A 21,054-nucleotide genomic window follows, 5' to 3' on the forward strand; every position below is an offset into this window, starting at 1 on the left:
ATGGCCCGTGTGTGTCAATGGCATGTTGAGATGTCATGGTATTGTGACGTCATAGCTGTAAGCAAGCTGTGGTGGCTGAGTCTGTCAGCAAAGGCAGAGACCAGCCTTGAGACTGGGCAAAACTTGGGCTGCAATAGGGTGAACAGATGTCCCGATTTTATAGGGACAGTCCTGATTTTGGGGTCTTTTTCTTATATAGGTTCCTATTACCCCCCACCCCGTCCTGATTTTTCACATTTGCTGTCTGGTCACCCTAGCTGCACATCCCCATTTCCAGGCCCCTCCAGAGAAAGGTGGGGCCCACCCCCTGCCATTTCACCCCAGTTACAGTTGTTTAGGGGGGCCCCCTGAGCTCGGTGCACATGTTCCTGCTCTTTCCCCTCCCCCCCCTGCCCACTTCACTGGACATGTGCCCATAGCCAAAATGGCCGCCTTGGCGGCCGAGCGCCGTCACGTGACGAGCCTTGCCGTTGGAGTGGGGCGGGCCTCCCCGCCCCGTTGCGCCTGCGCAGTGAAGGCGGGGTGTGTGCGTTAGTCAGTGCTGAGAGGAGCTCGCCGAGAGGCGGCTCGTTCCTCCGCTGAGGGGACCCGTTTGTCTCCGCAGGCAGCCGCGCGCGTCCCGCCATGGGCTCCGAGAAGGACTCCGAGTCGCCCCGCTCCTCCTCCATCCACGCGGCCGCCCCCAAGTGCCCCAAGCCCGGCCGCCGCCGTCGCCGCCTCTCCTTCCAGAGCGTCTTCTCGGCCGCCGCCGCCTCGGCCTCCGGCGGGGTGAGGGGCCGCCGCCGGGCCAAGGCCGAGCCGCCGCCGCCTCCCGCCCCGGCTCCCCCGCCTGCCGCCCCGCCGGCGGAGGAGGCCCCGGCGGCCGAGGCGGAGGAGGGCGGCGCGGAGGAGCTGGAGTGCCCGCTGTGCCTGGTGCGGCAGCCGGCGGAGAACGCGCCGCGCCTGCTCTCCTGCCCGCACCGCTCGTGCCGCGCCTGCCTCCGCCAGTACCTGCGCATCGAGATCACCGAGTCCCGCGTCAACATCTGCTGCCCCGAGTGCAGCGAGCGCCTCAACCCCGCCGACATCCGCCTGCTGCTCAGCGACACGCCGCACCTCGTCGCCAAGTACGAGGAGTTCATGCTGCGCCGCTGCCTGGCCGCCGACCCCGACTGCCGCTGGTGCCCGGCCCCCGACTGCGGGTGAGTCCCGGGACGGGGCTGGCCTAGGGGGGCAGTGGGTCTGATCGTCTCCTTCTCCGGGAGGGGGCGGGGCTGGCCTGGGAGAGGCCGGGGGACAGTGGGGCTGGCACCCCCTTTTTGGGGGGGCGGGGGCGGGGGGGGGGGGCCCGGGGGACAGTGGGGCTGGCACCCCTTTTGGGGGGGCGGGGCTGGCCTGGGAGAGGCTAGGGGACAGTGGGGCTGACACCTCCTTCTTTGAGGGGCTCTAGCCTGGGACAGTGGGCCTCATTACCCTCTTGGGGGGATGGGGCTGCCCTGGGAGAGCCTGGGGAACAGTGGGTCTAGCACCCTATTCTTGAGGCGTCTGGTCTGCGAGAGCCTGGGGACCAGTGGGTCTGCCCCCCCCTTTTTGGGAGGGGCTGGTGTGTGTGTGGGGGGGAGTCTGACCTTGGTAGAACCCTGAGGATAGTGAGTCTGACTCTGGGGAGGAACAAGGGGTCTGATCCCAGGGCAGGGGGATGAACTGTAGGAGAAGTTCAAAGTTATCCCTAACTTGAGAGGGATGGGATCCTGCCTTCCCTTTCTCCTGGAATCCTGACCGTGCTACAGGCAATGGAGGTTTCCTTCACTCTGCTGGGCGGTGGGTTCCCCTACTGTCAGGAGTTGCTGAAGGGAGTCACTGCCCCTTTTGAATGGGTGGGGATATAGGATCTGTCTTGAGTTTGCTGTGGCTCTGCCAGACTGCTGTCTTGGGAAGGTGGGAAGGGACCCTGGGCTTTTAACTGGGACTTCTGCAGGAGAAATTGTGAAACTGATCCAGAAAAATACCTTTTTTTTCTAATAATGCTGTTAGTAAAGGTAGTGGTGTGGCAGCCCGTTTCCATTTTCTGCAGGGCCATTGATTATAAGCTGCTTGGGAAGGAAGGGGCATACAGCTTTGCTTATGTGTAGGGTTTTTTTTTTTTTTAAAAGGACACAGTAAGAAACAGCCAAGTTCTAAGACCACAGCACAGGAGATGTGCCAGTCATTGTAGACTAAAGGTGCCTAACTGAGCTGTTTGTAAATAATTGGGAGTATGAGGGTCAGACTATAAAACTGTCATGTTATGACTTTGAGCTAGGGCGAGTCACTTGCCCTTTCTTTACCTCAGCTTCTGTCTTTAAAATAAGGATGGTACTGTTTACCTAGCCATTGTAAGTCTTTAGATGAAAAGCCCCATATAAGTTTTTTAATATTTAGTATTACAGTGACATATAGGACTGTTTCTTCTGTTATAAGCCTATTCATCCCCCTAGAAGCACACCTCTGTAAAGAAAGGAGCATGGTCTAGTGCAGGGGTGGCCAACCTGAGCCTGACAAGGAGCCAGAATTTACCAATGTATATTGCCAAAGAGCCACAGTAACATGTCAGCAGCCTCCCATCAGCCCCCCCACACACACTCCCAGAGCCTCACGCCCACCAGTAGCCCCACCAATCAGCATGTCCCCCTCCCTCCCTGCACCTCCCATCACCTGTTTCGTGGGGTGCAGGAGGCTCTGGGAGGAAGGGGGAGGAGCGAGGACATGGCAGGCCCAGGGGAAGGGGTGGAGTGGGGCAGGGCCTGGGTCAGCGCCAGGGGTTGAGCAGCGAGCACCCCCCTGCACATTGGAAAGTTGTCACCTGTAGCTCCAGCCACGGAGTCAGTGCCTATACCAGGAGCTGCATATTCATTAACTTCTGGAGAGCCACATGTGGCTCCAGAGCCACAGGTTGGCCACCTCTGGTCTAGTGGCTTAAATGAAATTTTCTGTCTCCGCCAATGACTCAGTCTGTGATCTAGGGCATGTCACTTAACCTCTCTTTAGCTGTGAACTAGACCAAATCAGAGCCCCCATCATGCCAGAATCCTCTTCCTGCCCATAACTTTCCATGTCTTGCAGATACCTAGACATTTTCTTATAGATTCAGGTGGATAGGCTTTAGTTTGTGTTGGAGGCTAATAACTAACTCTTTATTAGACAGTGCTCCCTCACTATAAAGCTGATGTTACAAACCAAGGGATTTGAGACCATGGGTTGTGGGAGCATGGAAAAGTTAAGATATGAAGTGCCACCTTTCCAGAGAATGTTTCAGAATGAATTCCTAGGGGTTTTCTGTTGTGATCACATCTTCGTTTCTCTAATTTAAAAGCAAGATTTATTCTGAAATAATAGGAAGTATGGGGTTTGCCCTACTATGTGTGTTGCTGAGAGCTAAAATAGAGTTGGTGAGCTATACAGTTCCTCCTGCAAGTGTGGAAAGAATTTCTAAATTCTGGTTTTCCTCAGTGAGGGAAATCTTTACCAAGCAGGCACCAGGGTGTTGAAGCACAATGGTGGAGGAATAATGTTGAATCATATTGACTCATTCACTAGTTGCTTAAGTGAGGAACTGTCTAACTCTGGCCAAAACTCAGTCCATCCAAACATGGTGACTTTCTAGATTAGCATATTGTTGCTTTCGTTTTCTCTTCTCTTTTTCTTTAAACTAGGCTTATCTAGGTTTCTGATATAGCATAAGCACAGGCTTGTTGGTAGAAGGGATTCTGTATTTTATCTATCCAAGAATGCAGCAGAAACAAGCAGGAGGCTTAAAATACAATCCCAGCTAGTGGGGATGTTATGGGACATTTTGTCCTAGTGTTCAGAGCAAAGGTGGCAAGATTCCTAAGATCTAATCACAGCTTTGTTACAAACTCTGACTGTGGGCAAATTGCTTAACCTCTGTGTCTCAGGTTACCTGTTACATAGGTGCTTGTTACACGGTTGCTGTGTAAGGATTTATTTACTATTAAAGCTTGTTCCTTGGGTGCTCAAGGTTAAGTTAGCTTAAAACAATCAAGGTTTTTGATATTGCTGTTTAGGGTGACTAGTAGGCATTGGGGACCAGATCAGGGAGATAGATCAGATCATACTCCTGACATAGTAATGCCCTTGGAATCTGCCTTGCTACTCAGCTAGAGAAAATGTAGTTACCACTTGCTGAGTTTTCTGTTTTACTGATGTGATGTTTATCAAAGTATTTGGTTAAAAATGTAAACACACCAAACCCAATTGAGACTGCCTGGCCATGAGAAGATGTCCCCCATATAGCCCCTAAGGACATTACTTTTTCACTAGTAGTCTATAGTGTATACCTAATAAAGTTGCTGCTGTGGCAGGCTTCTGAAGGCTAGTGTAACATTAATCTTCGTTGCGCAAACAGTTGATGCCATCTGGCTGTCCTTGCCCAGTGAGCCAACAGTTTGTACATAGGCAGCTTACAAAAGGTTTCAAAATAAACTATACAGTTGATATCCCCTCCCCTTCCTCTTAGAAACCAACAAGCTGGGATGGGTCATTTTGTGAAACTCTGCCAGTAGACAGGGCATCCCTGCTATCTTCATTGTTAGTGACACTTTAACAAAGGCTGTCAGAATCAGTCCCGAGGTGGGAAGAGAGGTTATTTACCCTAAAACCATTTTTCTTGGCAGACCTGTCTAGTTGTCCTTGTGTAAAGCCAGGAATACCATTTTTTTTCAGTGCCTGGATAGATGGTTCACTTTCCTGTGGTACTGGTGGCTGAGCTTGAGTGGCTAGTATGAAGGACTGGTGAGCAAACTTGTTCTCAGAAGTTCTGATGAATGTCACGCCCTCTCCTTACCACATCAGACCCCATTCAGGAGTGTGGAGCGTTTGACTCTTGTTCCTCTCCAGCCATGCATGCAGTTTTGAGAATAATTGTGCCAAGAGCCTACTGGACAGATCTGTTCCAAAACACAAGCCATGTGGCATGCAGCATCCTGACTGGCACGCCTCTGCATCCCACCCATGTCAAACAACTTCATAAGTGAGCAAGCTTAGCTATGCTGTCTAGAGAGGTAAAATATAGACATGACATTAGAATCTGTTTCCATGGCAATGCTGGTCTTTTGGAGCACCATCAGCTCTTCAGACAAATACAGATTTTTGTCCGCCCATTGCAATCAGCTGGTGCTGCTGTCTGGTATATGTCTCACTATATCTCTACTACAGGCTTAGGGAAACAACTGAACTGTGTAGGCTGAACTAAGTGAAGGAGGCTGAACTTGATTGTGGTGAGGCAAGCGCTCCCTCAGAGCAAATGGAGGAGGCAGGCAGGCATCTCGGTGGCTGTGAGAGAGTAGGCTAGGAGCAGCACTCTATAGTAATATTGGGGTTTATGGTAGAGGCTTGCAGCCACACCTGGGATGTGGAAAGTGATACTCCTTGTTACTCCAACAGCTGTGGTTATACCTGGAAGTGACTAATTGTTCAACTGCCGGGATGTGTCAAAGGCCAGGTGAAGAAGGATGCACACATGTTAACCATTCAGACCCTGCAATGCTTGGTATAGCTGGATGCCGTCCATGTTCTGGGTAGAGCATTTGATCAGCCTCTTTAGCTGGACTTTATAAAAAAAAAAAAAATCAGACTGTGAATTCTTAAGAGGCTAAAAAGCATGTAGTTCACTCCACACCAGTGAGCTTGTTGCTGTTAGTTGCTGTTTTAACTTTGGGACTAAAAATCCAGTGCTTAGTAACTGTTCTGGGGTTTTGGTGTTTTTGTTTTTTTTTGTTAAGAAAACAGTACTGTCTGAGATGGCCAGAAAAGCTTCAGAATTCTCTAATGCAGGGTCAGTTCAGTACATGGCAAGGCTTCTTAATGTAGCATGTTGAGGTCTCCTGGCCTTCCTGGTAATATAGTTGTCAGGCCCCAAAATGGCTATCACAGCTGGCATCAAAGTGTTTTCTTTAGAAGGTGTTAATGTGTCTCCCTGCTAAGGAGTTTGCTGTAGTCTACTGGTAGGAGGTGAGGGTGTTTTGTAAGATCCCTCTGACAAAATGTTCAGTAACGAAATGCAGCTTGAGTTAATATCTTTCCTAGATTGCCTGCATCCTCTCTCTCGTCTAGCATTGGTCTCGAATGCCAGAAATACAGTAGCTGTTTGCACATGGAGGCCCTACAGTCGTGTCTTTCAGTTCCTGATCGTCAGCAGGGAGGCATTGTTTGTCTTTAACAGTTATGCTGCACCCAGGCAGGGTCAAGTTGCTCAAACTCCCACGGGATATGAATCATTGTGGTATGACACATTCAGCAATTCTCACACTGCTGCTTCAGAAGCTGCAATACAACTTGAATTCCACAGGCTCTAAAAATAAACCAATGGTGAGAGAGAATACCTCCACTTATAACACACATGCTGCAGAAAACAGAATAAGTCACCCTGACTTCTGTCAGTGTCACAAGTCGGCTTCCCTAGAACAGTGCTCTGTGTAGTGCATTTGGAGCTCATCCATGTGAGCTTCCTTGTAAACGTACCTGCTAAATCTCCACATTACCAGCTCAAACACATGGTGATCTCCCCCCATGTTCCCCTCTTCTTCTCAGTCTTCTAGTTCTTTTTGTAACTGGTTAATTTAAGACTGACCTATGAGAGAAGCTGCAGAAAGCCAAAGCACCCTTTCAGTTGTAGTTCCTGCTAATGGGAGTATATAAGTGGAGGACTGTTCTGCATAAACACTTCTTCCTCTAGAGATCACCCAGAGCTCCCTTCCTGAAATAGCTGCAGCTCTAAACTCCTTTTGTACATTTTTTTTAAGAGCCAATCAAGTTTTTGTAACATGATAAAACAAAGATTCAATTTAGTTTCATTAGGTCCTTCTGGAGCTCCTCACACTTCTTTCTGGGCTTGACTAAATGAAGCAATTAGTACAACTAGCAAATGAATGTCAGTATAAACAAATGGAAGGTAATGTGCATTGGAAGGAGCAAGCTGAGTTAGTCATAAGTAGCAGGGTCTGAATTGGCTCTATCCACTGAAGCAACAGAACTTGTAGACTTGGAGGGCAGGTCAAGAAGTTGAAGCTGGACAAACTTAGAATAGAAATAAGGTGTAAACTTTTAACAATTAGGTTAATTAACTATTGGAACAATTTACAAAAGGTCATGGTGGATTCTCCATCACTGGCAATTTTTAAATAAAGACTGCATATCTTTCTAAAGAACGCTCTAGGACTTTTTCTGGGAAGTTGTATGGCCTTTGGTTATACAGGAGGTCAGACTGGAAGATCACAATGGTCGCTTCTGGCATTGGAATCTATAAAGAGAAATCTATTCAGTATGCAATAGTGGTCAAGAGAAGGCTGTCAACAGGTACAGAGAGGAACATTAGATATACCATTGTATAAATGGCATCCTTGCCTCATGTAGCTTAATGTTGGTCACCTAACCTCAAAACCTATAATAAAAAAGATCCTCAGAATTGGAGAAACCAAGAATTTAAAGAGCGCTTGTACAGAAAGAGGCAGCTTCCATATCGGGAGAAATGGTAAAGCTTAATTTGGAAAGGAGACAAGCAAGAGGACTTGATAGTGAACCCCAGTCAAGCATTATGATTTACCTGTCCCATAGTTAGGGCCCTACCAAATTCACGGTTCATTTTGGTCAATTTCACAGTCATAGGATTTTAAAAATAGTAAATTTCATGATTTCAGCTATTTAAATCTGAAATTTCAGAGTGTTGTAATTGTAGGGGTCCTGACCCAAAAAGGAGTTGTAGGGGGAGGGTGTCACAAGGTTATTGTTTTGCTAGGAGCCCAGCCGCCGCCAGCAGCAGAGCAGAAGTAAGGATGGCATGGTATGGTATTACCACCTTTACTCCTGCGCTGCTGCCTGCAGAGCTGGGCCGTCAGGCAACAGCTACCGCTCTCCGGCCACCCAGCTCTGAAGGCAGCGCAGATATAAGGGTGGCGATACCGTGACGTCCCTCCCCCCCCCCAACTCCCTTTTGGATCAGGACCCCCATTTTGAGAAACCCTGGTCTCCCCCCGTGAAATCTGTATAGTATAGGGTAAAAGCGCACACAAGACCAGATTTCACGGCGGGAGACCAGAGTTCACTGTCCGTGACGCATTTTTCCTGGCCGTGAATTTGGTAGGGCGCTACCCATAGTACAAAATTGCATTAATGTCCACTGTATAAAAGTAACCATTACTCACTGCTGCAGGCTACTGAAACATCTGTTTTAAATATTAAAGTGAAGAAACAGCTATGAAAGAATAGCATCTGTAATTGGACCCTAGCTAGGTTTAAAATGACATGGATAACTGATCTTAGGCTTCAGGGCATAAAGCTGCATCAGCTAAGGTCACGGAGAACTTATTCTTCCTTTTGCATATCGCCATCCCTATGCGTATCCAGGGTCGAATTGCTCAACTGGTCAGTTGAATTAGGGTGGTGTCTCAGACGTCCACTTTAGCTATAATATATCGCTATCTAATCAGGTAGATAATGATACCTTCCTCTAAGTCCTTTACAACCAAGTCTGCAGCACCCTCATCAGGTTGATAAAGGATTTGTTGTAAAAGTAGGTGTATGTAGGCTGTAAATGTGTAAGGCTGTATGGATGTATGCCTAGGAGGGAACTAGCTAGGGATCCATCTAAAATTCAACTGCCTCTGGGGTTGGGTGGCTGTGGCTATTCAGCAGCAAATCTCAGTGTTACCCAACAGATGGGCCACCGAAGTGTTCCGGTATATCGATTCCTGTGTTCCTAAGAGAACTTTCTGACTTTACTAATTCTGGTATCTGTCTTCCTCAGTTACGCTGTTATTGCCTACGGCTGTGCCAGCTGCCCCAAGCTGACTTGTGAGAGGGAAGGCTGCCAGACTGAGTTCTGCTATCACTGCAAACAGATATGGCATCCAAACCAGACCTGCGATATGGCCCGTCAGCAAAGGGCTCAGACGCTGCGGGTACGGACGAAGCACGCCTCAGGCCTCAGTTATGGACAGGAATCTGGACCGGGTATGAATTAACAAGCTTCTCATTAGCCAGTATTAATTACGTCCGTGAAGCCAGGAAAGAGATCCACCTGTTTTGCAGCACTTCCTGCAATCAAAGTGGGGTATTAACACCTGGCAGGGAGCACAACCACTTGGCACAGATGAAGGACACCAGCGGCATTGATTTGGTCAGCTCTGATGCTCAACACAGCTTCCCTCCCTCGCCAGTAATGGAGTAAAAATACCTGGCCTGACAGGCTAGTTACACAAACTACTAATGGAATTAAAATTTGAGGTTCCACAATTGCAGGGCCTAATTGCATATGGTCACCTTATTCTGCATGTAGTACCTCCTGACCCGTTACACACAGTAAGCAGCTACCTTTTGGTCTGCTTTGATCTTTTAGATGTTCTTAAAGCTCTTGCTGATCTCAATCTCAAACAGGAAAAAAAGGGAAATTTTACTATCTCAAAATGTGGCCTCCGTTTTGTCTGCTGCTGTGAGCTTTAGCAACATTAATGCCTAACCCAGAATTGGGAATTTAGCTCCCTGCTCTGATAAGTATTAGTAATACCATTATTTATAGGAGAGAGATGCCAAACCACATTTGACTGGTAAAGAGCTGCACTCTAGATCAGCAGATATTCTGATTAAATAGTGCTTTTAAAAAGGTATCAGTGATTCAGAAAGTGAACTATAAGATCAGTTAATAGATTCCTTCTCCCCCAAACAAAACATGTGTCTTCTCCTGGCATGCTACTCATTATAAACACATTGTTCCATTTGCACAATAGCTGGCTTCTATGTAAGGCTGTAAATGTTTTAAAGGTGGCTCAGGTGTTATTCCAGACTAAAATATGCCTGAAATGTACAGAGCCCTGATAATGGACACCATAAACATTGCAACCACTGCAAGACAAAATTCCCAACACAAACCAACAAGCAATAATCAACCTCGGATCACCACTTGCTGCCAAAGGGGATTTGTGGAAGTGAGGCCCTTAACAGAACTTAGCCATCAGCCCTGGGGAGATCAACTCCAGAGAAAGAGGTTCCCTCTGTCTAGTATAAGTTGGTCTCAGAGCAGCTGAGTCCCAGACTGTTTTGGGCTTTAAAGATTGCTACCAGCACAATGAACTATATGGGGAACCATTGCATAACTTTGATCACAGATGACATTTTAGAATGACTTATTTTGTAAATGGCTATAAAGGGGCATCTGTCCATCTCCTTGTTGTGCAGTAACTGGTGGATGCCAATCCCTTTAAATGACTAAGTACCCAACTGCGAGCACAGATTAGATACTTATCCACCAATACACTAAGATTTTCATCTGTAATCACAGACACAATTTACGCCCACAAAGAGGAGTATGCCTTTCAAAAATGCGGGTCACAATTTCGGTGCTGTCTTGTCCTCCAGATAGAAGAATATAGAGAACACTCTTGGCCCTTACATCGTGTTAGTGGTGCAGTTTAAAAATGGCTGATGCTCTTGGCTGGCTAGCGTGGGGCAGGCACAACTCTTTCATAACAGCCTCCTTTTATGATGTAGAAAACACTCTTTAAAATGCTGTTCTACGTTGTGTATGCTGGCCAGACAAACAATGCTAACTTGTTTTAGTGGAATGAAGTGCCAGTATAGAGGTAACTCCCCACCTTTATACTGTAGCACTGAAGGATGGAATCAGAACCAGACACCTTTGCTTTATCTCTTTGATTAAGGAGAAATAATAATCTGTTAGCCTAGATGGACAGAATTTGACATGCGTTGTCTTCGTGAGCCCACCCTCCCCAAACAAAAGAACCCCAGTAAATTCCTCAAGATGGCTAAGGTGTACAGAATCTGACTTGATCCCTTCCCTTCCCTTCCTCCCCAAAGCCGATGACATCAAGCCATGTCCACGTTGCAGTGCTTACATTATCAAGATGAATGATGGGAGCTGTAATCACATGACTTGCGCAGTGTGTGGCTGTGAATTCTGCTGGCTGTGTATGAAGGAGATCTCAGATTTGCATTACCTCAGGTGAGATGGGGAGCAGAATCCTCTGGGCCTCCTGTTGTTAAAGTATGATGTTTGTTTATATTTTTGTATTTAATGTATTTAATTTCTCCAGCTCCTTACAAATGCACCCCCCACAAACACATTCCTCATCACCTGGAATAGGGTGAAGCTCTGAGTTTCCTCACAACAGCAGTACACTGTGGTCCCTCCTGACTGTGGTTGGCCCCCACTGTTGGAACAGTGTGGGGAAGCTCTTAATGGGATGAATGTTCAGTGTAGTCCCCTTCACACTGTGGGGTCATCCATTCTTGAGGGTCAACTGGATCTGGGGAGAAGGAGCCTTTCTTGCACAGTATTCACAAGTCATATTTTTATGTGGATATTGAAAAGACAACTTATTTCCCCTACAGTCCTTCTGGCTGCACGTTCTGGGGCAAGAAGCCGTGGAGTCGCAAGAAGAAAATTCTCTGGCAGCTGGGCACATTGATTGGTGCCCCTGTAGGCATTTCCCTCATTGCTGGCATTGCCATTCCTGCCATGGTCATTGGCATCCCAGTGTACGTTGGGAGAAAGGTAAGCATGGTGGACTGGAGATCAGAACTAATGGAGTGAGCAGATTGAAATATTCGCTCTTGGGAATCCTAGGTGTTTTTCAAGGATGTTAGGCTAATGGTAAGTGAGGGATCTTTCCATACAGCTGCTGGGAACCCAGCTGGCTTAGGCCAACTGGAGATCACTATTTCTTGGGTTTTATACCTAGTGAGTGTGGAAAGTATGATGGCTTGACAGCCCTGGAGACTGAAGTGCTCAGTCAAACGAGCATGTGCCTCGTGGGCACTGACAGTGCAAGGTTCACATTGCTCTGCCAGTATGCCTCCACCTTGAACCCAGTGCATCCCCATAGAGAGGGGAATTGTGTATCTAATTCTTGGCCTCTATGGTGGCTCTTGTGCCTTGGGCTTGTCCAATAATAACTGAATCCTGATCCCTTACCTCACTTCACACAAGTTATCAACCAGTTCTGATGGTAATGACTGTCTACCAGTCTGTACTGGATTTGTACCAGTGACTAGAGGTCAGAGGCTTCATTTTCCTTGAGTCATCCAGTCCCTTTGCCTGCCTTTATTGGGGACAGACATTAGGTGAAGAGGGAGACGGTTCCATTGCAGCATTGTATCTCCAGCTTGTCCTTACCCTTGAACAGACGCACTGGCTACATCTGATTGAGGAGGTCTGTGGGTGGGATGGAGGTACATACTGGATGAAACCAATGGCCCATCTAGTCCAGTATCCTGTCTTCATCAGTGGCCAATGCCAGATGCTTCAAAGGGAATGAACAGAACAGCAATTTTTTTTAGTGATCCATCCCGTTGTCCAGTCCCAGCCTCTGGAAGTCAGGGGCTTAGGAAAACCCAGAGCTTGGGGTTGCACAACTGACCATCTTGGCTAATGGCCATTGATGGACCTATCCTCCATCAGTGGCTATTATGGGTGATTTTAAGGGTCATCTGACTGGCATGTATGGCAAAGTTGTAAGGTCATGAGCATATTAGTTTCTCATGCTAGTGGATGCTCACTGGCCAGGCTGTCCATTTTCTCACCTGGTGTTTCCTGCTCTCCCCAGATCCACAGCCGTTATGAGGGAAAGAAAACCTCTAAGCACAGGAGGAACTTGGCCATCACCGGTGGGGTCACCTTGTCTGTCATTGCATCCCCAGTTATTGCTGCTGTCAGTGTTGGTAAGTAGACAAGGCCAATTTTCCTCATGATTAGTCATTATTCATAGCTCTGCTCCTCATTTGTCGCTCCTCTACTATTCTGACAGATCTTGGGCAGGAGTGACCAAAGGGTAGCCCACAAACTCCTACAATATACCTCTTGGTGGCTTCCCCACTTATCTAACATGCTGTCTGTAGAGGCTGCAGGTCCTGGTATCTGTGGCTCAAGACTGAGCACTGTGTAGAATGCTCCCTGTAGTGTTAGTACCCACAGTTCTGCCAAAGAAACTGGTTTTTATGCAAGTTTGATATGCTGGCAAGCTGCCGCTGCAACCCTCATGGAGTCAACTTGTTCTTTGGCCCTGTCCCAAGACTGGTATTGTTCCGCTGCGGGTTTCCTATGGGTTATAATGTAACTCTGTGCTGGAAGTGAGTTCCCTTGTCCTGTAGTGTGATGGTCACAGCCGTTATTTGTATGAGGGTAACACCTAGGAACCCTGTCATGGACCATGACCCCATTGTGCTAGGCAGTACAAACACAGGGGTCCCTGCCCCCAGAGAGTTCATGCTGCCTATCTGGCATGCCTCAGTCCCATTGTCATCTGATATTCCTCTTGACCCACTGTGTCCTCTGTTGCAGGTATTGGAGTCCCCATCATGCTGGCCTATGTCTATGGTGTTGTGCCAATTTCTCTCTGCCGAGGAGGTGGCTGTGGAGTCAGCACAGCCAATGGGAAGGGAGTGAAAATAGAGTTTGACGAAGATGATGGACCCATTACAGGTGATGAATAACTTTTCACTGTCTGTGTAGTCTGAAGGGCTGGGAGGAAACAAGCAAGGCCTCACTGTGGGACTGTCCCTTGGGATTAATTGGGATGGATAATCAGCCCTTTTCAGTATGTCAAGATTTCTAGCTTTCACTTCTGTGCCACTGTTTCAAGGCTAACCCTTCAGTGTACACCCTGCACTCTTAACACAAAGCTTGTGTGGGAAGCACCATAGTGCCTTTTCCTGGGAGATCCCCAGCCCTTTTCCCTACTGGAGAATGAATCTGAAATCGGTATTGGAAGTGTTGCTGTCTGACGTATAACTTAAACCCAGGGGTGGGCAAACTTTTTGGCCCGAGTGCCACATCTGGAAATAGAAATTGTATGGCAGGCCATGAATGTTCACAAAATTGGGGTTGGTGTGTGTGTGTGTTGGGGGGAGGCTTCTGATTTGGGGGTGCGGGCTCCGGGGTGGGGCCAGAAATGAGGAGTTTGGAGTGCAGGAGGGGGTGAGGACTCCAGCTGGGAGTGCAGGCTCTGGGGTGCGGATGAGGGGCTTGGGGTGCAGGAGGGTGCTCCAGGCTGGGATAGAAGTTTGGAGGGGGATCAGGGCTGGAGCAGGGGGTTGTGACGCATGGGGAGGCTCCCCTGTAGGCTCCGGATAGCACTTACCTCAAGCAGCTCCCAGAAGCAGCGGCATGTCCCCTCTCCGGCTCCTATGCGGAGGTGCGGCCAGGCGCTCTGCATGCTGCCCTGTATGCAGGCACCGCCCCGGATCTCCCATTGGCTGCGGTTCCCGGCCAAAGGGAGCTGCGGGGGCGGTGCTTGGGGTGGGGGCAGAGTGCAGAGCGGAGCCCCCTGGCTGCCCCTATGCGTACAAGCTGGAGTGGGGCTATGCTGCTGCTTCTGGGAGCCACATGGAGCAGCCCCTGACCCTGCTCCCCAGCTGGAGCGCCGGAGCAGGGCCATGCTGCTGCTTCCAGGAGCCACGTGGAGCAGCCCCCGACTCTGCACCCCAGCTGGAGCAGGGCAAGCCCCAGACCCTGCTCCTCAGAGGAAGCTCGAGGGCCGGCTTAAAACAGCTGGTGTGCCGGATCCAGCCCACGGGTCGTAGTTTGCCCATCCCTGCCTTAACCCCTAACAGGATGCTAGTGGCAGTTCCTTTATGCTGTTTAATGTTCAATGTATCTTCTTTGCCTATCTCAGTGGCAGATGCTTGGCGAGCTCTGAAGAACCCCAGTATTGGTGAGAGCAGCATCGAGGGACTAACTAGTGTGTTGAGCACCAGTGGCAGCCCCACGGATGGGCTCAGTGTCATGCAAGGCAACTACAGTGAGACGGCCAGCTTTGCTGCTCTTTCCGGTGGTACCCTGAGCGGTGGAGTCCTCTCTGGTGGAAAGGGAAAGTACAGCAGGTAACTGAACTGACTCAGATCATGGCAGAAGAGGGGCTGAGGGGTCACAAAGTCTAGTCTGTTGTGAGGAATAGTGAGGCTTGTTAGCTCGCCAGGGATCTGTTTGGGTTAGTGGGTGGCACCACTGATGCCTGGGATCTAATCTCAGTATCACTTTTTAAATCTCTTGACCTATGGTAGAATCAGGTCCAATAAACTATGCTTCAGCTGTTCCCCAACCTTGTCCCTGTTGCAAGAACAACAAGTAAATAGCAGGCACAGCACAATCTGGTTTGGTTATCTTTCTCCCCCAGCCTTTCTAGCTCCTTGATGGCAGGAGATAGGGTTTGGGGTTGATTTGAGGAGCAGCAGAGATGGAAGTGTATCAGAGGTATACTAGTTTGCCATATAAGGCTCTTGCAAACATTTTGCTGACCTAGCCTAGTGCTTCAAATGTCTGTTATTCCCTAATAGCACTTAGTGATCGGGACTCGGGTTATAAGGTTACGCCACAGTTTTCCTCTGAACCTGCCTCTGAGTCATTCCGGCCATGTAATTGGAGACATGCATCGAAACTATAGCCGAGAATATAATCATAGCTGTGTGCTGGATCTGGAAATCTGCCTTGCACAGGAACTGCATGAGTCATGGGTATAAACACAATCTAACTTGGATACGGAAAACAGACCGAGGAAAGGGCGGAGCCACAAATAAGGCTAATTTAAAAGGTTCATCTGATTTTAAACTTCTTGGTGCAGACCTGGATTAGCCCAGAAGGCCACCTATGCCCCCGCTCCCACGTGCTAAATGACTATTGTTCCTGTAGTTTTAAGAAATGAGCTAGGCTGTTCTGTGGCCCTTGGCCGTATTGATGACTCTGGATGTTTCCCACCTCTTCCCAGGCTGGAAGTGCAAGCAGATGTACAGAAGGAGATTTTCCCCAAGGACTCTGTCAGTCTCGGAGCAGTTAGTGACAACGCCAGCACTCGGGCTATGGCTGGTTCCATCATCAGTTCATACAACCCACAGGACAGGTACCTAAACTGCCAATGCACAAGTGTATGGGTAATATGGGGTGTGGTGGTGGTGGGGTTTGAGGGCAATGGAGAATGTGCACGTTGAAATTTTGATTTTAATGATTGAAGGTATATTCAGACTCCCGCAAGCTTTCTTTTCCTTGGTTAGCTCAAGAAGCATTCTCCCTTCACCTTCCTTTCCAACTATGTTTGTAGTTCAGTATAATTCACCACCACTAGCAGAGCCTGTGTTGAGGTCCCTGGGACAGCTCACTCCCTTTAGTTCTTCTGTCCTGCAAACTCAACAAAGAATCCCTTTTTCTAGCAAAGCACCACCTGTGGTTGTCTGTACTTGTCTCTGTTGGAACTCTGTAGGTGGGATGATTGTACCATACGCATGGTGTTCATAACTGCACCACCTCTCCAGGTAGTGTCAGTGGTTCCTTCCACTATAGGGCATGATTAAGGGTTGGTAATTGGAAACAATGGGACACATACACGGGGAAACCCATTAAACATGCATAGGTTCCAGAGACTGTCTGAATACTTTTAGGGTTATGTATCATCATACAGTAACCTGCCAAACCAGTTGGTCATAGCACTTCCTTGCTAAGCAGTCCTCTCATGTCTGGAGTTGTAGGTGTGTCACCTCTTTACTGAAGTTACAACATATTTCCCCTAGCAAGGTCTCACTAGCTAGGAGGGAACATTTCCTTGGCTTAGTCTTGCACAGAGTGATGGCTCGGACTGATGGAAGCAAACTGTTCCCTAGAGGTTAGTGATAAGAATTTGGATCCAGGGTTGTTCCTGCCTGTGCCACAATCTACCTCGGTTTCCCTAATTACCAAAGGGGAATAATCTTATGAGTGTAAATTATTGTAGTATTGCCTGTTGTTAGCATGGTGTGGTGAATGGCACTCCCATACTTGCCTCAGTCATGAAGCTTGCTGTTGAAAAAGCACTCAAAGTAATGTGCTAATACTAATAACCCGAGACTTCTGCTGTAGCTGGTAACTGACCAAAGTGGTGCTTGTTTCTGCAGAGAGTGCAATAACATGGAGATCCAAGTGGACATAGAGGCCAAACCTAGTCACTACCAACTAGTTAGTGGCAGCAGCACAGAGGACTCGCTCCACGTCCACACCCAGATGGCAGAAAACGAGGAGGAGGAGGAGCAGACATGCAAACACCAAAGCTGTGAGCAGAAGGACTGCGTTGCCAGCCAAACCTGGGACATCACCCTGGCACAGCCTGAGAGCATACGGAGTGACCTGGAGAGCTCCGACAGCCAGTCAGATGACGTGCCAGACATTACCTCGGACGAGTGTGATTCCCCCCACCCTCAGACTGTAGCCTCCCCACAGACCCCAAAAGCCACAGGTGCTGAGAGCCCAAGTGCCCATCTGAGCCAATGTGCCCAAGAAGAAGGGCACAGGCCAGAGGAAATAGTCTCTAAACTGGAGTGCATTGAAGCCAGAGTATGAAGTTGCCTCCTCCAGAGAAGCACGCTTACAGTCACTGCATCCTTTGTGGGGGGTTGTGTCCTTCGTTGGCTTCTGTTTGATTCTCTGGCCAGCTTCCCTGGTCTGACCCTGAGGGGAAAGATGCCATTTCTTACATGAATTAAAAAAAAAAAATCCCCCACTCTCATTTTTAATTTATTGGTTCAAGCGCTTTGAGAGGTGTCTGAGTGTACATATGTATGTGTGCGCGTATACTGTGTCTCTGCAAAACTACTAGTAAAGGATTGTTTTAATAAAGATTTCTGTTGTAATTCAACTTGCATCCATTTCTTCCTTGTCAGATTTAAAGAAGTAAAATCCCTGTGCTCAGTGACTCTCTTCACTTGTTTCTCTGCTCCTCTGTTGGAGCTGCTGGTGGAATTGCCGCAGTAGCTGCAGGCTTCTATGCAAACAGGTGTGACTACGGTTACAAGTGTTCCTGGTTTGAAACTGGGTTGTGGCAGGGAGGCCTTATTCTCCCTCCACGGGTCACTTCATCTAATGTCACTGAGGAATCTAAGTAGTGTGAAGGGTCTGGGGGGAAGGTAGGTGTGTATTGTCTGCCCTCTAGAGGCCACTGTCTGACTTCTGGAATTGCTACTTTGGCCTAATTCTAGATGAGATTTCTGAGCCAGCACACGCTTCACCGTACTCTAATGAACTCTACTCTGTCCATGGAGGTTACTCCTGACCTACGCTTTCCGGAGTGAAGAATAGGGCTGCACTGGACAGGAGGAGCCATTTGGAGGTGAACGTCTCCAGTGTGCTGCGGAGGAATCGAAATCCGATACGGAACAATTGCATGCTGTATGACAAAGCAGTGACGACTCGGCAACTTCCTGTCCTGCTTTGTGGTGCTTCCCTGCTAGCAGTGCGGAGTTCTAACGCAACTATACACGCAGTCCCTCTAAACTTCATCTTCTCCCCCTCCTCAGCCAGCCAGGCACCTACTGTTCACTGCATTTTGTAAATACCAGAGGCTACTTAGCAAACGGAGGTTGGAGTGGGACTAGCCGAATGCTCTTTTGGCCGAGCTTTGCTGTGAGCCAAAGGTGGCTTACTAGTGTCACTGAGAATGGACCTGCTTTCCCCTCCCAGTGAGTGGAGCGAGCTGCAGAGCAAGGACTGGTGGACATGAACTTCTTCTGGAAGGTTCAGGTAAGATTTTGGTGGTGTTGCTTTGGATGGGGCAATATGGAGACTGCAGCATCCACCCACCCACGTCACTGTCTGCTACAAAATCCAGCTAGTGCTAAAACAGGCCCATTAGTCAATGCGATACGAATTAACAGGAACCTTTCCTGACTTTCCCACCCCTAGGTTGAGCAGCTGCCCAATCAAGAAAAAGGGCCTGACCCAGGGACCAGGATTTTAATAAGGAATGAAATCCCAGCTCTGGGGCTGACTCGTGTTAGCAATGTACCAGTGACAACTTGCAGGAGAAATGGGATGAGGTGAAGCAAGTACTGTGCATAATACTCCAGCGCCCCCTACCAGGGTGTGCTGGGTATTGCAGTAGTGACTGCCAACTGCAATAGTTGAAAGGGAATAATAGCCCACACCATAAAGCAGGAGTGGGGATTACAAAACCCTGACACAAGCAATATAGAAAACATGATGGGATGTGCAGATCCTGTGCTCAGCTGAGGAAACTTTTCATATCCTCATTTAGTCACAACTAGTTCAGCTGTTCTGTTGTCATCACAGACGTTCTAATCAGTATCTTGTTTTCATGATCTTTGTAGAGAGTCGCTCCTAGTGAGGAGGATGGTTGAATGTGGCTTGGCGGCCACAACTGGAGAGGCACAGAGGCGGTGGCAAACACCGTGATCAAGAGCAGGTAGTGGGATTAGAGGGACCTATGCTTAGAAACAGGGTGAGGTGGGGAAGTCCCTGGATTATCCAGTAGAGCGCAGATCTTGAATCGGATTAAGGCTGTGGGGGGTGATATGGCCCTGCTTTCCAGGCTGTGAGAACAGTCTGCAGCATTTCACACCCCTGAGGTCGATATCTGGAGATGGGGGAGGCCCTGGGAGACCTGCAGGTACAGAGCTTGGCGTTGGGTGCGGCAGCAACAGGGATGGCACGAAGAGTAACTGCACGGCAGTAGCATAGAGTTGAGACGACAAGTGGTGGCGGTGGAAAGTTTGGTGGCACAGATTGCGTTAGAACTTGTAGCCTTGGGTGCATGACTTTGGCAACTGCTAGTGAAGAAAAGACACTTCAATCATGAGTCTTTCACTCCTGCTTTCCTGCTCTCCTTTTGTCAGCGGGTTAGGTGGAGCTTGGGCGTCTTTCGCACAGAAGCGATCTCTGTTGGTAAGTGTTCTGCTCCTGTCCCCATAGAAGTGCAGTGTCCTTCACCTCAATACCCATCTCCTTCACTGTATCCAGTTCTCTCCCCACAGGAGACCATACTGTGCCGGATGGCTGCCTAGCAAGGAAGTCTTTGTAAGGCAACTCAAGTGTCTGTAGTAAGGAGAAACTGAACAAAGCCTTACACAGGGCACAATGCAAGGCAAGTAGTAACAAGACATCCCAAATGGAGGAAAGAGTGCACAGCAGGCACTGGGCATCCGCTGCACTGGAGTAGAAGAGAGGCTGTAGTAACAAAATGATGGAGCAATTTCTAATGACTGAGTAGGACAAGAGACTGGCATGGAGCTCAGACTGAGAGGTGAATTATTAACAACGTCTGTCTGGCTCCATGGTGGCACCTGCCTAATGCTGTAGCTGTGGAAGGATTTTGAAAATAACACCTTGTCAAGGCTGCTTCCCCACTCTGAACTTTAGGGTACAAATGTGGGGGCCTGCATGAAAACTTCTAAGCTTAACTACCAGCTTAGATCTGGTCCGCTGCCACCATTCCCAAAGCTAATTCCCTTCCCTGGGAAGCCTTGAGAAACTTTTCACCAATTCCCTGGTGAATACAGATCCAAACCCCTTGGATCTTAAAACAAGGAGAAATTAACCATCCCCCCTCCTTCCTCCCACCAACTCCTGGTGGATCAAGATCCAACCCCCTTGGATCTAAAAACAAGGAAAAATCAATCAGGTTCTTAAAAAGAAGGCTTTTAATTAAAGAAAAAGGTAAAAATCATCTCTGTAAAATCAGAATGGAAAATAACTTTACAGGGTAATCAAACTTAAAGAACTCAGAGGACCCCCCTCTAGCCTTAGGTTCAAAGTACAGCAACCAGAGATAAACACTCTAGTAAAAGGTACATTTACAAGTTGAGAAAACAAAGATAAACTAACACGCCTTGCCTGGCTGTTTATTTACAAGTTTGAAATATGAGAGACTTGTTCAGAAAGATGTGGAGAACCTGGATTGATGTCTGGTCCCTCTCAGTCCCAAGAGCGAACAACCCCCAAAACAAAGAGCACAAACAAAAGCCTTCCCTCCCCCCCCAAGATTTGAAAGTATCTTGTCCCCTTATTGGTCCTTTGGGTCAGGTGTCAGCCAGGTTACCTGAGCTTCTTAACCCTTTACAGGTAAAAGGATTTTGGAGTCTCTGGCCAGGAGGGATTTTATAGTACTGTACACAGGAGAGCTGTTACCCTTCCCTTTATAGTTATGACACACCTTAAATAGATTATGCCACTTCCGTAAGAATTCAGCTACCTCCTGAGTTCTTTCATTCACAGCCTGGCTGTGTTTCTAAGGCCTGGAGATTGCACGGGATAAA

The 21,054-nt window shown here is 48.4% G+C and overlaps 1 protein-coding gene across 1 annotated transcript; it reads left to right on the top strand.

Annotated features, from left to right (window-relative positions):
* Positions 1-553: 553 nt before the first annotated feature.
* Positions 554-17,642, top strand: RNF19B (ring finger protein 19B). The gene is made up of 9 exons (XM_024202515.2): positions 554-1,181; positions 8,780-8,985; positions 10,846-10,990; positions 11,380-11,542; positions 12,594-12,708; positions 13,328-13,468; positions 14,661-14,868; positions 15,750-15,881; positions 16,906-17,642. The coding sequence occupies exons 1-9, from the start codon at positions 625-627 to the stop codon at positions 17,345-17,347; spliced, it is 2,109 nt and encodes a 702-aa protein (XP_024058283.1). The 5' UTR covers positions 554-624; the 3' UTR covers positions 17,348-17,642.
* The last annotated feature ends 3,412 nt before the right edge of the window (positions 17,643-21,054 follow it).

Source organism: Terrapene carolina, unplaced genomic scaffold (genome assembly GCF_002925995.2).
Source record: "Terrapene carolina triunguis isolate 2854851 unplaced genomic scaffold, T_m_triunguis-2.0 Scaffold236, whole genome shotgun sequence".
NCBI classification, from domain to species: Eukaryota; Metazoa; Chordata; order Testudines; family Emydidae; genus Terrapene; species Terrapene triunguis.